The sequence below is a fragment of the Oratosquilla oratoria genome, chromosome 10 (genome assembly GCF_046742065.1).
Source record: "Oratosquilla oratoria isolate Oo_2021 chromosome 10, ASM4674206v1, whole genome shotgun sequence".
Taxonomy (NCBI): domain Eukaryota; kingdom Metazoa; phylum Arthropoda; class Malacostraca; order Stomatopoda; family Squillidae; genus Oratosquilla; species Oratosquilla oratoria.
Genome location: NC_134786.1, coordinates 8457461 through 8471366, shown reverse-complemented (window position 1 = coordinate 8471366; position 13906 = coordinate 8457461). Strand labels below are relative to the sequence as shown.

Below are 13906 nucleotides of genomic sequence, written 5' to 3'. Positions count from 1 at the left end.
GCTCACGCGGTCCTGTTGGCGCTACAAACGAGGGAGAAGGAAGAAAGAAAGAAATCAAGTGCAAACTTTATTAACCACCAGAGCAAATGTTTGCAGTTCACAAATCCTCCTGTTGACCTTAGTCGAGGCCACTTTTCAACAATTTCAGCTTGACATTATTCGGCTCTTAGTTTGTACTTTGGCAAAATGTCAAAATTTTGCGCCTGATTCGACCGAATTCAAACTTCATGGTTTGTCTTTTTACTTATGATGGCTTCATGACTTTGACTTACACTGACCAACCTCTTGTGTATCCTCTGTGACTGGCGGGACACTAGGCGGCTAGTATGTTATTTTCTTTTGCTACTTGGTTTTGAGTAGAAACTACTTCTGATACAATATTCTAGACTTCCGTAAGAACATCACAACAATGTGTCTGACGCTCGTACAGGTTGAACTTTTCTATACTAGCGAGAAATGCCTAGTTAGCTGCCACCTTTAGTCAGTTTAGGCTTACCTTTTTTTTTTTTTTTTTTTTTTTTTTTTTGAAAGGTTGTTGCCTGGAAGATGAGGCAACCAAGCAGCTATGTACGTCTTAAACCTGTCATGAACCATTGAATCTGAAGAATCTTCGGGTACCAAATTTCCTATAAAAGTGTGCATTTCTTAATCTATATCTTTATTCTTTATGTATATATATATTTATATATACATTTTCACTTGGGCCTACTTTGGTTGGATGGGGGTAAACTAACTTAGGTGTCATGCTGAGGTAAAGTATGCCAAAGTAATGAATAAATAATACAAGGCCAAGTTTACATGTTCTTCCCCTCTCCCCGTCCTCCTTCTTTCCTTCCTTTTCATATAAATGAAACAAAATCGTACAAGAATACAAACTCTTTATTAAAAGTCATGGCTAACAATATTTGAATCCTGTATAACTTTTTTTGCAAATCATTGCAGTTGGGGACTTCATCCCTTGGAGCAACATGATATGTTTCTCTCCTGTAAGAGTTCCTTACGCACAGAGTGGCCACCACTTACGTGACTAAAGGACGCTGGTTGTACAGTATCTGGTGCAGGATACTAATGATACTGTCTTCAGGATACTGTTCCTGAAAGCCTTAGGCCAGTACTGACGATACGGAAGCAGTGACGCCACGCAAATTGACTGAAATTATCTAGTCTCAGAGTTGACTTAAGTGTTCCCGTATTTGAATCCTTTTTTCATCATAGTTGTGGGGTTATAATCCTTTCTTTCTTGCTACTGTGACATCTACATTTTTTGAATACACCTTTACGTCACATGCAGTCATTAAGTTTTCTTCACATTAATGAATTTCAGAATTCAGAAACAAATGGAATGTTAATTGCTGGACACAACAATTTTGAATTTATTTTGTACTACTCTTTGTTTGAGATTGAAACTTAATTTTTCAGAGCTTTGATATTTTCTTTTTCAAAATTAAAGCTCTCATTTAACTCTGCCCTCCAAGTAATCAGTGACACAAATACTTTTATTTATGACTTTTTTTTTCTTTCTCGAACGCAACACCATCATCATGATTTTATTAGAAAAAGTCCAGATTTTTTCATTTTTGTGTCATCCCTTTTTTCATTTTCATTTTTATCAAATCACTTTTTTTCACAATTTTTTCTTGTTCCCACTTTTTCCTAAGATTACATTCTACTAATATTCAATCTAGCCATTTCTCGACATGGCTCTCTTGTCCTTTATTCAGTTTTCTTTTTTCTTTTAGTATTCCCAATTCTTCTTCGCCGCATTTTTTTTTCCGTGATCGCCTCTCCCTTAGATTTATCTTTATTTTCCCATTGTCCTTTTTTTCTAGTGACCACTTTTTTATTTTCTTCCCTTCAGCAGAACAAACGGCACCAGGACCATTATCAATGTTTCTACAGTGTCATTGGCGATCTCATCACCAACAGCAGCAGTTGAAGTTCTAATGAAGACAGCATCATTACCACCACTCAAGACGACACCAGCAATGACTCCCTGAACCGGATTCAACACCACTTAGCACCAACACCCCTTTATATGTAATTAGCCCTTACGTGACGTCACACAGTGCGCATACGTCATAGTTACTTGCCAGTCTTACCCTCTTCAATGTAGTGACGTCACTTCGGCAGACTAAAATCCCCTGGCGTTGACCAGAATAAGATCAGTTGAGGATGTCGCTCTAGGGGTTAATCGAGATTAAATTCAACCCTTTCGTTATTGTTTGAATTTTGTAGACAGTCCTTTGTCTGACGTTAGCCAGGATGAAATGTATAAAGCGCGTTATCTCAGTGAAATGATTAACCTCATCAAATACAATTAGATTGTTTCATAAGAAAATATGGACATAAAGGTTCTGATTATATTCATCAGTGAATCAGATCTTCAAACCACCATTGTGTCTCTCTTGTGTGGTCTCTATGGTCGGTCAGACAGCCTTGATAAGGAACGGCATATATACACCATGAAGATGATTATCAATATTGTGTTTTTTGTGTATGAATACTTCTCATCAACCACTGCATACAGTCCAACAACTTTAAGGCCCTGTTCACACTAGCGGTTGCAACCGCGGGGAGTTCAATTACATTGTAAGTCAACGGAGGCTTCCATACACAACCGTACATTTTTTCTTTAACTGTGCATTACCGCCGCGGTTTCCGCGCGGTTCGAACCGCTAGTGTGAACAGGGTTCAGACACAAGCGTGTAGCGCTGTATGACCCATCATTATATTCATTCTGGCGAATAAACATTGATTTTATTCAGGCGAGTGGGCGGGGGGTGGACTTTTGTCCTGGTAAATGAAACTGCCTGGCGGAACAGAAGTCCATAAAGTGAGTCGTTGTGCTGAAGAGGCTGACCTTTCAGTCTCGCTCCTTGTGAGGATCCCCCATTCCTATGACGTCACAGATGTATTGCTATCTCCATTTTGTGGAGACAGCTTGCATTGGACGTTTCGTGGCCAATCACAGGCGTCAATTTCAGAATTGTAAAGAAGCCCACCAGTACATGAGAATCTGGAAGAAAGAAGGATATTCTTAAGTAATACAATAGGATATGAGAAATTCGCTAGTGAACAGCTATATCAATCAGATAATCTTCATGACCGTCGCGCAGAGGGTTCGAACCTACTGCTCTGATGCCAAGAGGCTCCATTGTCAGTTAGCTTTCTGGTGAAACAGGAAATTTGGGTAGCAGCTAGCGACCTTTCCTAATCTCGGGAACCAGTAGCGTTTCGAGTTCGTAGAGTTTTAGACCATCAGTGGCTGAGTAGGTTAAGGCGACTGACAATGTAGCCTCTTGGCATCAGAGCAGTACGTTCGAATTCTCTACGCGATGGTCATGAAAATATACAATAGGATATAATGTAAAACAGGTCAGTAAAAGAACATTTTTGGACATGGAACTACTTAGTGTAGGTTTTATGGGGAACGGAGGGGGGCTTTTTCACTTTACAACAGCCACAAGCGCGCGTTCGAAGAACAAAAAAAGGACAAAAGAATAAGGCCCTGTTCACACTGGCGGTTTGAACTGCACGGAAACCGCGGCGGTAATGCAGTCAAGGAAAACTTCACGATTGTGTGTGAACGCCTCCATTGACTTACATTGTAATTGAACCGCAGCGGTTGAAACCGGTAGTGTGAACAGGGCCTTTGAAAGGACGATAATGGAGACTGAGGCAGAAAATGAAACGTAATTATTAGATGGAGGAAGAAATAGAAAGAAAATTAGGGAAGAAATGGAATAATTTGAAAGGTGGGGAAGAGAGAGAATGAGAAGAGAGAAAGGAGAGAAAAGAGAGAAAGGAGAGGAAGTGATATGCAGGACGAAAAGTAGAGTGTAATTATGATGGAAAAACGAATCTCATTTTGAATTCTCTAGGACTTCTTAACCCCTCCCCCTCCCCCCCTCCCGTAGCGAGAGAAAATATGCTCTGGCTGTGTCTGACGATGATAAATAAATCAAAGAATAATATCCTGAAATGCTGCACGTGAAGAAACGTGTTGTGCTTTCGAATGGAATAAAAAAAATCTTTGTAAAAATAAAAAAATAAAAAATAAATAAAAAATAAAAACAGTATCAGGTTTTGTCGACAATGCATTCGAGTGATCATGATTTTTTTCTTTTTCTAAATATTACATTCGAGTTAATCTCAATATTATGATAAAATGAACTCAAATAATGTTTCCCCGAAGGGTACATTCGAATAGGTTTAAAAAAAATCGCCAGGAATTAAATTCAAACGTGGAATTTTGTGTATAGACTGCATTCAATTGGATCTAAAAATATCATGAAAATTAAACTCAATTATGATACGTTTTCCCTGAAGCTGCATTCGAGTATATGTAAAAAAAAAACGATAGTTTTTCTTCACAAGTTGCATTCAAGTGGCTTAAAAAACAACTTGTTTTTAGCCTATCTGGTATTATGGCTGTTTTTGTGGTGTAATTGAGGATTTTTAGCATTTTCAAAGTCAAATATATAATCAAAGAATTCACCCATACATAACACATCAAATCTTAGTTACGTAAGATTAGTATTTCTTCAAATATAAATGAGCAATTTAGTCGACATTTTGCACACTTTTGTTATTGTTAGTGAGCCCTGGTCTTAATGAACGCACAATGAATATTCATAGATGATGATGACATGGTTTAATGTCACAAACTCAACCCCCACCCATCAGGAGGCTAGGACAGTGCCTCTTTCAGAGGCCTTTGTATCAGTGAATTTAATGAACCGTGCCCTTGGTTCAACTCCGCCGGTGGCATGATTCGAACCGCCATCCCCTCGACCTTGGCCGCTAGTAAGGACGCCCTGACCCGCACGGCCAGCGAGCTTCCCTAGATATTCATAGACAAAATTGAAATAATTGAATAATTATTGACTATATCAGATCGATATCAAGTACCTTAGCCTCTTCAATACAAGTTAAGCTCTCGCGAGGCAGCAGCATTAGCTGATTGATGTACGATGATGCATCACAATACTCGCGTTGTGAAATGATAAAGTTACAGCTGTATTACTCGTTCTCTTTAACCCTGAGTATCAATTACCACAGAAAACGTGATCCGGCCAGTTCACAGAGTATGGGGGTCATTCAGCTACAACTACAAAATAAATATAATCATGACGCTGACGTCAGTATCCTCGTGTACCCCTCACTCGCGCCTCATGACGTCTGCGTGGGCGTCATCGTATGGAAGGGGCTGGATAGACAACAAAAGATGTCAAAAGCCTCAAGTACACAAAAGAACCATGACAACATCATGACCAGACTTAAGATATCACACTGGGCTATTTTTCCTCCAACACCCTACCTCCAACCTCTATTTGAATAACTAGAATATGACTTCGCTTACAGAATTCTAGTCTTCTCTAAGAACATATCACCAGTATGCCTAACATTTGTATAGGTTTACAATCTTTTAGTCCATCGTTCAGCTTTGCTATACATGACGGAAAGATAATATTTTGATATTTGGAGATTTGAAAAATAGAATATCATAACCGAAGTCGTTTTTACTCAAACGAACTCTCAACGGTCGGTGGAAGCCTAGTGTGATAACCCCTTTTTGCCACAACAGAAGTCCATAAGAGAGGTCGTATCTGAAGGCACAGTGTGATAACCCCTTTTTGCCACAACAGAAGTCCATAAGAGAGGTCGACCTGAAGGCATAGTGTGATAACTCCTTTTGCCACAACAGAAGTCCATAAGAGAGGTCGTCACCTGAACGCACAGTGTGATAACCCCATTTGCCACAACAGACGTCCATAAGAGAGGTTACCTGAAGGCACAGTGTGATAAACCCATTTGCCACAACAGAAGTCCATAAGAGAGGTCGTTACCTGAAGGCGCGGTACTTGTTACACCTGTAGAAAGCCGCGCAGCTGTCCGGGGCCGCACTGACGCCCTTTTCTCGGCAGGTGTTGAGCCAGGTTGCTACTGAAGACGAGGGGAGTAACGATATGGAGGAGGGCATGGAGGAGGAGGAGGAGGAGGAGGAGGAAGAGGAAGAAGTTCGGGAGGAAGGGCGGAAGGAGGTACGAGAGGAAGGACGGGAGGAAGAGGAAGGGCGGGAAGAGGAGGAAGATGGACGTGCGGAGGAGACAGAGGAAGAGGGACGAGTGAAGGAGGAAGAGGAGGAGACTGAGGTACTGGGTCCCGCAAGAGAGGAGGAGGAGGAGGAGGAGGAGGAGGAGGAGGAGACTGAGGTACTGGGTCCCGCAAGAGAGGAGGAAGAGGAAGAGGAAGAAGGACGCGAAGAGGACAGAGAGGAAGAGGGACGTGAGGAGGAGATAGAGGAAGAGGGACGAGTGAAGGAAGAAGAGGAGGAGGAGGAGGAGACTGAGGAAGTGGGTCCCACAAGAGAGGAGGAAGAGAAAGAGGAAGAAGGAAGCGAAGAGGAGACAGAAGACGAAGGACGTGATGAAGGAATAGAAGAAGAGGGGCGCGTGGAGGAGAGCGAGGAGGAGAACGAGGAAGAGGAAGAGGAAGATGGGCGTGAAGGGGCGTCAGAGGCAGAAGGACGTGTGGAAGAGAGGGAAGGAGAGGGAGGGGAAGCGGGACGTGTGGAAGAGAGGAAAGGAGAGGGAGCCGAAGAGGGACGTGTGGATGAGAGGGAAGGAGAGGGAGGGGAAGAGGGTCGAGTGGAAGAGAGGGAAGGAGAGGGAGCCGAAGAGGGGCGTGTGGATGAGAGGGAAGGAGAGGGAGGCGAAGAGGGGCGTGTGGATGAGAGGGAAGGAGAGGGAGGGGAAGCGGGGCGTGTGGAAGAGAGGAAAAGAGAGGGAACCGAAGAGGGGCGTGTGGATGAGAGGGAAGGAGAGGGAACCGAAGAGGGACGTGTGGATGAGAGGGAAGGAGAGGGAAGGGAAGAGGGACGAGTGGAAGAGAAGGAAGGAGAGGGAGGGGAAGAGGGACGAGTGGATGAGAGGGAAGGAGAAGGAGGGGAAGAGGGACGGGTGGAAGAGAGGGAAGGAGAGGGAGGGGAAGAGGGACGAGTGGAAGAGAGGGAAGGAGAGGGAGGCGAAGAGGGACGTGCGGAGGGGAAAGAGGAGGAGGGCGAGGAAGAGGAACGTGTGGAAGAGAGAGAAGGAGAGGGAGGCAAAGAGGGACGTGTGGAAGAGAGGGAAGGAGAGGGAGGCGAAGAGGGGCGTGTGGATGAGAGGGAAGGAGAGGGAAGGGAAGCGGGGCGTGTGGATGAGAGGGAAGGAGAGGGAGGCGAAGAGGGACGTGTGGATGAGAGGGAAGGAGAGGGAGGCGAAGAGGGACGTGTGAATGAGAGGGAAGGAGAAGGAGGGGAAGAGGGACGAGTGAAAGAGAGGGAAGGAGAGGGAGGGGAAGAGGGACGAGTGGATGAGAGGGAAGGAGAAGGAGGGGAAGAGGGGCGTGTGGATGAGAGGGAAGGAGAGGGAGGCGAAGAGGGGCCTGTGGATGAGAGGGAAGGAGAGGGAGGCGAAGAGGGACGAGTGGATGAAAGAGAAGGAGAGGGAGGCGAAGAGGGACGAGTGGATGAGAGGGAAGGAGAGGGAGGCGAAGAGGGGCGTGTGGATGAGAGAGAGGGAGAGGGAGGCGAAGAGGGACGTGTGGAAGAGAGAGAAGGAGAGGGAGGAGAAGAGGGGCGTGTGGACGAGAGAGAAGAAACGGAAGAGGAGATAGAAGGAGAGGAGGAGGAAGAGGGGCGTGTTGAGGAGAGAGAAGAAGAGTGAGAGAAAGAGAAAGAGGAAGACGGACGTGAAGAGGGAACAGAAGAGGGACGTGTGGAAGAGAGAGAAGGAGAGGAGGAGGAAGGAGGAATTGAAGATGGGATAGAGGAAGAGGGGCGTGAGGAGGAGAGAGAAGAAGAAGAAGAAGAAGAAGAAGAGGAGGAGGAGGATGACGGGAGGGAAGAGAAGCTGGAGGAAGAAGATGGTGAGGATGGTTTATGAGTGAAGGAGGAAGAAGGAAGTGGAGGAGGAGTGCGGGATGTGGAAGATAGAGAAGACGGAGGGAACGAGGATACTGAGACGATAGGACGTGACGTAGAAGAGGAAGAAGAGGAGGGAGGGGTTGAGGAAGGTAAAGAAGAAGAGGAGGAGGGGGGAGAGTGAGGAGAGGAAGAAGAAGAAGAGGAGGAATGCGAGGAAGACGAGAAGGAAGACAAGGAGAAGCGGGAAGATCCACGGAAAGGTGGTGAGGATGGGAGGGATGAGGGAGAAGAGGAGGAAGAGGAGGAGGAGGAGGAAGAAGAAGAGGAGGAGTCTTGAGAGGGGAGTGGAGGGGAGACACGATCAGAGGGAAATCGTGACTGTACGGATGTGGTGGTGGAAGTGGTGGTAGTGGAGGTGGTGGAGGAAGGCGGTGATGGAGAAGTGATGGAGAACGAGGAAGAAAAGAAAGGATTTACACGGAACCTTGATGTTGGAGAAAATGGTGGACTGGTGGAGGGTCGAGGTGAAGAAGCTGGGGAAGAGGGAGAGGGAGAGGGAGGTGGTGTTCGGGAAGAGGTGGAGAAGGTGTTGGAGAAGAATGGATTATCACGAAACCTTGAGGTTTGAGATGAGGATGGAGAGCGGGTGGTGGAGGGGCGGGGTGGGGGAGTAGAGGAAGAGGGGGAGGAAGAGGAGGAGGAGGAGGAGGAGGGTGTTGGAGATGGAGAAGGGAGGGTGAAGGACGAAGCGAAGAATGGATTTTCACGGAATTTAGGATCTTGAGATAGAGGTGGGGAAGTTGGAGACTGCGATGATGGAGAAGGCGTAGGTGTTGGAGATGGGGTGGAGCTAGGTGGTGAGGGAGTAGAGAGGGAGAAGGAGGAGGAGAAGAAAGGATTATTGGCAAAGCCAGAGGGAGGAGACTGAGAGGAGGGACGTGAAGGAGGAGGAGGAGGAGTAGGAGAGAGGGTGGAACTAGGTGGTGAGGGAGTAGAGAGGGAGAAGGAGGAGGAGAAGAAGGGATTGTTGGCGAAGCGTGAGGGAGGAGACTGAGAAGAGGGGCGTATGTTGGAGCGGGGAGGAGGAGGAGGAGGAGGAGGAGGAGAGGTGGAGCTAGGTGGCGAGGGAGTAGAGAGGGAGAAGGAGGAGGAGAAGAAGGGATTGTTGGCGAAGCGTGAGGGAGGAGACTGAGAAGAGGGGCGTATGTTGGAGCTGGGAGGAGGAGGAGGAGGAGGAGGAGGAGAGGTGGAGCTAGGTGGTGAGGGAGTAGAGAGGGAGAAGGAGGAGGAGAAGAAGGGATTGTTGGCGAAGCGTGAAGGAGACTGAGAAGAGGGACGTATGTTGGAGCGGGGAGGAGGAGGAGAGGTGGAACTAGGTGGTGAGGGAGTAGAGAGGGAGAAGGAGGAGGAAAAGAAGGGATTGCTGGCGAAGCGTGAGGGAGGAGACTGAGAAGAGGGACGTGAAGGCGAACGGGGAGGAGAAGGAGGACGTCGGGGTGGGGCGGAAGTTGGTGGTGAGGGAGTAGAGAGGGAGAAGGAGGAGGAAAGGAAAGGATTCTCGGCTAAGCGTGAGAGCAGATCCTGGGACGGGGGACGTGAAGGAGAAGGAGGAGGAGGAGGAGGAGGAGGTGGTGGCGTAGAGAGGGAGAAGGAGGAGGAGAAGAAGGGGTTACCGGCTAAGTGTTGGGGAAGAGACTGGGACGAGGGACGTGAAGACGAACGAGGAGGAGAAGGAGGACGTGGTGGAGAAGGACGTGCTGGTGGAGAAGAGAGGTCGAAGGTGGAGGAGAAGAAGGGATTGTTGGGGAAGAGAGCCGGCCCTGCTGCTGAAGAAGGGCGAGGTCTTGGTGATGATGGAGATGATGAAGAGGAGGGAGAAAAGGGGGAGGAGGAGGAGGAGGAGGATGGAGGTGAAGAGATCCCTGAAGAAGATCCGAACAAAGAGGCAAAGAAAGGATTGGATAAAAAACGAACTGGAACAGAAGATGGAGATAAGGAAGCTGGGGCGGAGGGAGATGAAGGGAACTGAGGGAGGCTGGAGGGGATGGGGGAGGGGGAGGGGGAGGAGGGACCGAGGGAGGAGGAGGGAGGGGAAGGGTCGCGTCCTTGTCCACCGAAGACTGGCCTGAAGAAAAGACAAAGGTTGAGTGTTGGTTATCACTCTTAAGTGACAGAATGTGGGTGTTTACATATAATGTGCACAGTTGAATCTGACCCACAAGAAGCCACAACTATAAATGTTACTTTCGTTGTTGTCTTTCTGCAAAAAATATGTTATTTTTATCCCATTGTTATGTGCTGCTCAGCCAAGGTATGCAAACTTTTCCAAAACCTCAGTGTCTTCGTCACATAATTAGATTGAACTGTGTCATATTAAAACAACAGGGCAGGACTCGCAGTAATGGTTATAAACTGGACAAATTTTGATTTAAGAAGGAAATAGGCAAGAATTGGTTTACTAATAGGGTGGTCGACGAATGAAATAAACTTAGTAACCATGCAGTAAGCGCTGAAACTATCAGTTGCTTTAAGAAACGATTAGACAACTTTATGGATGGGGATGACAGGTGGTGATGGATACGGAGCTGCCTAGTGTAGGCCTTATGGTCTCTTGCAGTCTCCTTCATTCTTATGTTTTTATATTCTTATGTGTCATCCAGTCAACCCATAAACACCTAGACTGATCCGATCAGTTGTTGACTTACCAGACGTGAACCCATACTACTCAGGCCTCTTAAGTTTTAGCAGATGTGAAAGAACTCGTGTTAACAACGCATGGTCGAGTACCTTACCTGGCACACTGACCAGTGTAATACAAAGATAGTTGTTCTAGTCCTGCTGATCCCTTTTCCTCTTCCAGATAAGGACGGCCAGACCCTTTCTCCAGTCATTGACTAGTGATAATACCGCGATAGTTGCTGTAGTCCTGCTGGTCCCTTTTCTTCTTCTTCCAGAAAAGGATGACCAGACCCTTTCTCCAGTCACTGACCAACGTAATGCCGTGATAGTTGCTGTAGTCCTGCTGGTCCCTTTTCCTCTTCCAGATAAGGGTGACCAAATCCTATCTCCAGTCAGGGAGAATGGGACCGGGTTATCAAACAGCAGACAGAATCGCATGCAACCTGCGGATCATGGCCTCACTTCTGGTTTTCAGCAACTCTGCACTGATGCTGCAGATGCCAGCTGACTTTCGACCCTTCAAGTTACTCACATTCTCTTTGGTTTGAAGAGGCGTCCCGGTGTGTTTGGTACCAAATGCCATCGGAGAATCGTGACTTTGTATCGAACCAAAGACTATTCCTTCAGAATCAGTCTAGAGATGTTACCAGCATAACTTGTGAAGGTTAACTCCGGCTATATGGGCATATGGCACAGTTCCTTGATGTATCTCACTCACAGTGTTGCCTTCACAAGGGACAACCATCGATAGAGGAAATGAAGTAAACACTCACAGAACTCATGGCTTAAGCAAGTCGATCGAACCTGCCAAAGAGTTGTTTGGAGTGGGAAGAGGTGTTGTAAGGGAATTTGCTTGGAAAGACCATGGGAACTGGCGAAGGCGTGTGGGTAAAGCAAAGCGGCCCCTGTATGCTTCCAATTCATAATACAACCATTACATAAACACATACATACATACATCTATTATCGTGGCGGGAGTAGATGTGGCAACAGTGTGTTTGTTTACCCGGTGGTAATACAGTTTGAATAGGTCGGAGCAAATACCAATATAATGACCAGTCTACCATCTTCGGAATTTCTACTATGTTTATGAAGTTTATACGATGTGTGTGTATAGATATGGTATAGAAATGACGAATATGTCATCATTGACCAATATCAATAGCAGTCAAGGGGTGGTTGGTGGGCGAGTGGTGTAGATACATGGACGTGCACCTGATGACTGACCACTGGGAACAGACCTGTGTACGCGAGAATAGAGCTGGGGCATTGAACATAAGAACATAAGAACATAAGAAATAAAGGAGACTGCAAAAGACCATAAGGCCTACACTAGGCAGCTCCGTATCCATCACCACCTGTCATCCCCATCCATAAAGTTGTCTAATCGTTTTTTAAAACAACTGATAGTTTCAGCGCTTACTACATGGTTACTAAGTTTATTCCATTCATCGACCACCCTATTAGTAAACCAATTCTTGCCTATTTCCTTCTTAAATCTAGATTTGTACACGGCGTGAGATGTATGGACGTGGCCCGGATGGGTAACATTTTTTAAAAGTGTTTTTAACAAATTCTACTTCATCGTGAAAAAAGGCTATGTGATATTAAGTATGAAAAATTATATATGTTGTGTTTCGATTCGTCGATGGTTACATGTTTTAAAGTAACACAATATCAAAAGTCGTTGAGTACCACCATAACAAATTCACTTGGGGAGCATCCTTGGTAAAATGAGTTTCATAGCAGACTAAAATCAAGGTGTATAGGCACCATTATAGATGAAATGGGGAAGAGATTACAAAGGATTACAAAAGATTACAAAGGCGGAGCATGCCGACAGGAGACCTTTTGGTTCATAACTAGGTCGGATGCGGAAAAAATATAATAATTATAAGTAGATAAAGATAAACAAATAAAAATGATAATAATATAAATAATGAATAAAATAAATAAATGCATAGGTATAGTTAGATAACAATAAATTGACAGATAACTAATAATAAATGAAAATCAAGCAAACAATAATAAACAGAAAAATAATAACAAACAAATAAACAAATAATATAGAATAAATGGCAGTCATTACAGCATATTGCTTAGGTGCTCATCTAAACGAAGAAGAGGTTGACTGGATGGAACTGGCACAAGATAGTCAACGATGGAGAGTCTTGGTACTGGTGGAGAGAGTCCCCATGATCCACCGTAGTAAGTATGCGGTTATAAGGACTCAGCTTCCTTGTAGAAATGAAATACAGGTTTTGGGTTCTCATTGACGACTCAGTGACTGTCCGTGGTCAGAGTGTGGGACCTTAATACCCTCGACCAAGCGTGGAACCCAAAAAAAGTTGTAAAAGGAGAGACTCAGACTGTAGCTTGGGGACTATCACTGAAAGAGAACTGCCAGTAGTTAAAATATTTGTTCTCTATATTTTTCACATAAGGAGACCTAATAACCGGTGGCTGCTGTCCTCATAAGACTATAATATGGTGACAGAAACATTACAACGATGATAGAAAACAAACAGGAGACTAATATTCCCATAGAAACCTATGAGAAGGCCCAGACATCTTTGGCAGCTGCTATGGGGTTGAGGATTTGCATAAAGCCCGAGACAACAACTATTACTACCTTTGCACTTACCAAGTCTGCCAATCGAAGACTGTAGGCTTGGCCGGCGATGCCGGCTTCCCAGAGTCGACGAGGAAGTTGCTGGAGATGCTGTTGCCAGGGTCGCTCCCGCCGGTTCCTCTAAACCTCGAGTCGACTCTACTGCCTCGGAGGCCGCTTCCTCTTCGGCGGGATGAAGACGACGTGGGTTTCCGGGAACCAGAAGAAGAGGAAGAAGGCTTCCGGGTGGCTGAAGAAGTGGTGGAGGTTTTTCGGCCTTTGAGAGTGTCGTCAATCGTCGTCAGAAGCGGGAACTTCCCGTCACCACAGTCACCCCTGAAGTCGTCCGTGGTGATCTCCCATATCTTGATCCCAGCCAGCTTGTTCTCTAGAGCATACTTGGCCTGTCGTGTCAGCCAAGGGACAATAGAGTTGGTAAGATGGGGTTGATTTTTTATCCTTTCAGTAATAAAGTTCATCGGATTAACTTTTTTTCTGCGTTAGTAGTACTTTGTCATAATACTTTTATTTGCCTCAAGTGAGGTTGAAATAGTGACAAAAAAAGTGAATAATTTAGGGTGTTCATATCCATGCCAAGATGTAAAAGTTCTTAAAAAGTGTGTGTGTGTGTGTGTGTGTGTGTGTGTGTGTGTGTGTGTGTGTGTGTGTGTGTGTGTGTGTGTGTGTGTGTGTGTGTGTGTGTGTGT

General features: G+C 45.6%; 1 protein-coding gene across 1 annotated transcript in view; it reads right to left on the bottom strand.

Moving 5' to 3' along the window:
* Positions 1 to 861: 861 nt before the first annotated feature.
* The window catches only part of LOC143029067 (uncharacterized), a 79135-nt gene continuing 66090 nt past the window's right edge, over positions 862 to 13906 (bottom strand). Inside the window, exons 9-11 of the mRNA XM_076191415.1 lie at positions 13233 to 13603; positions 5850 to 10034; positions 862 to 3016 (exon numbers count right to left, since the gene is read on the bottom strand). Coding sequence (XP_076047530.1) covers positions 2896 to 3016; positions 5850 to 10034; positions 13233 to 13603 — 4677 coding nt within the window. The 3' untranslated portion in view covers positions 862 to 2895. The remainder of the gene's footprint in view (positions 3017 to 5849; positions 10035 to 13232; positions 13604 to 13906) is intronic.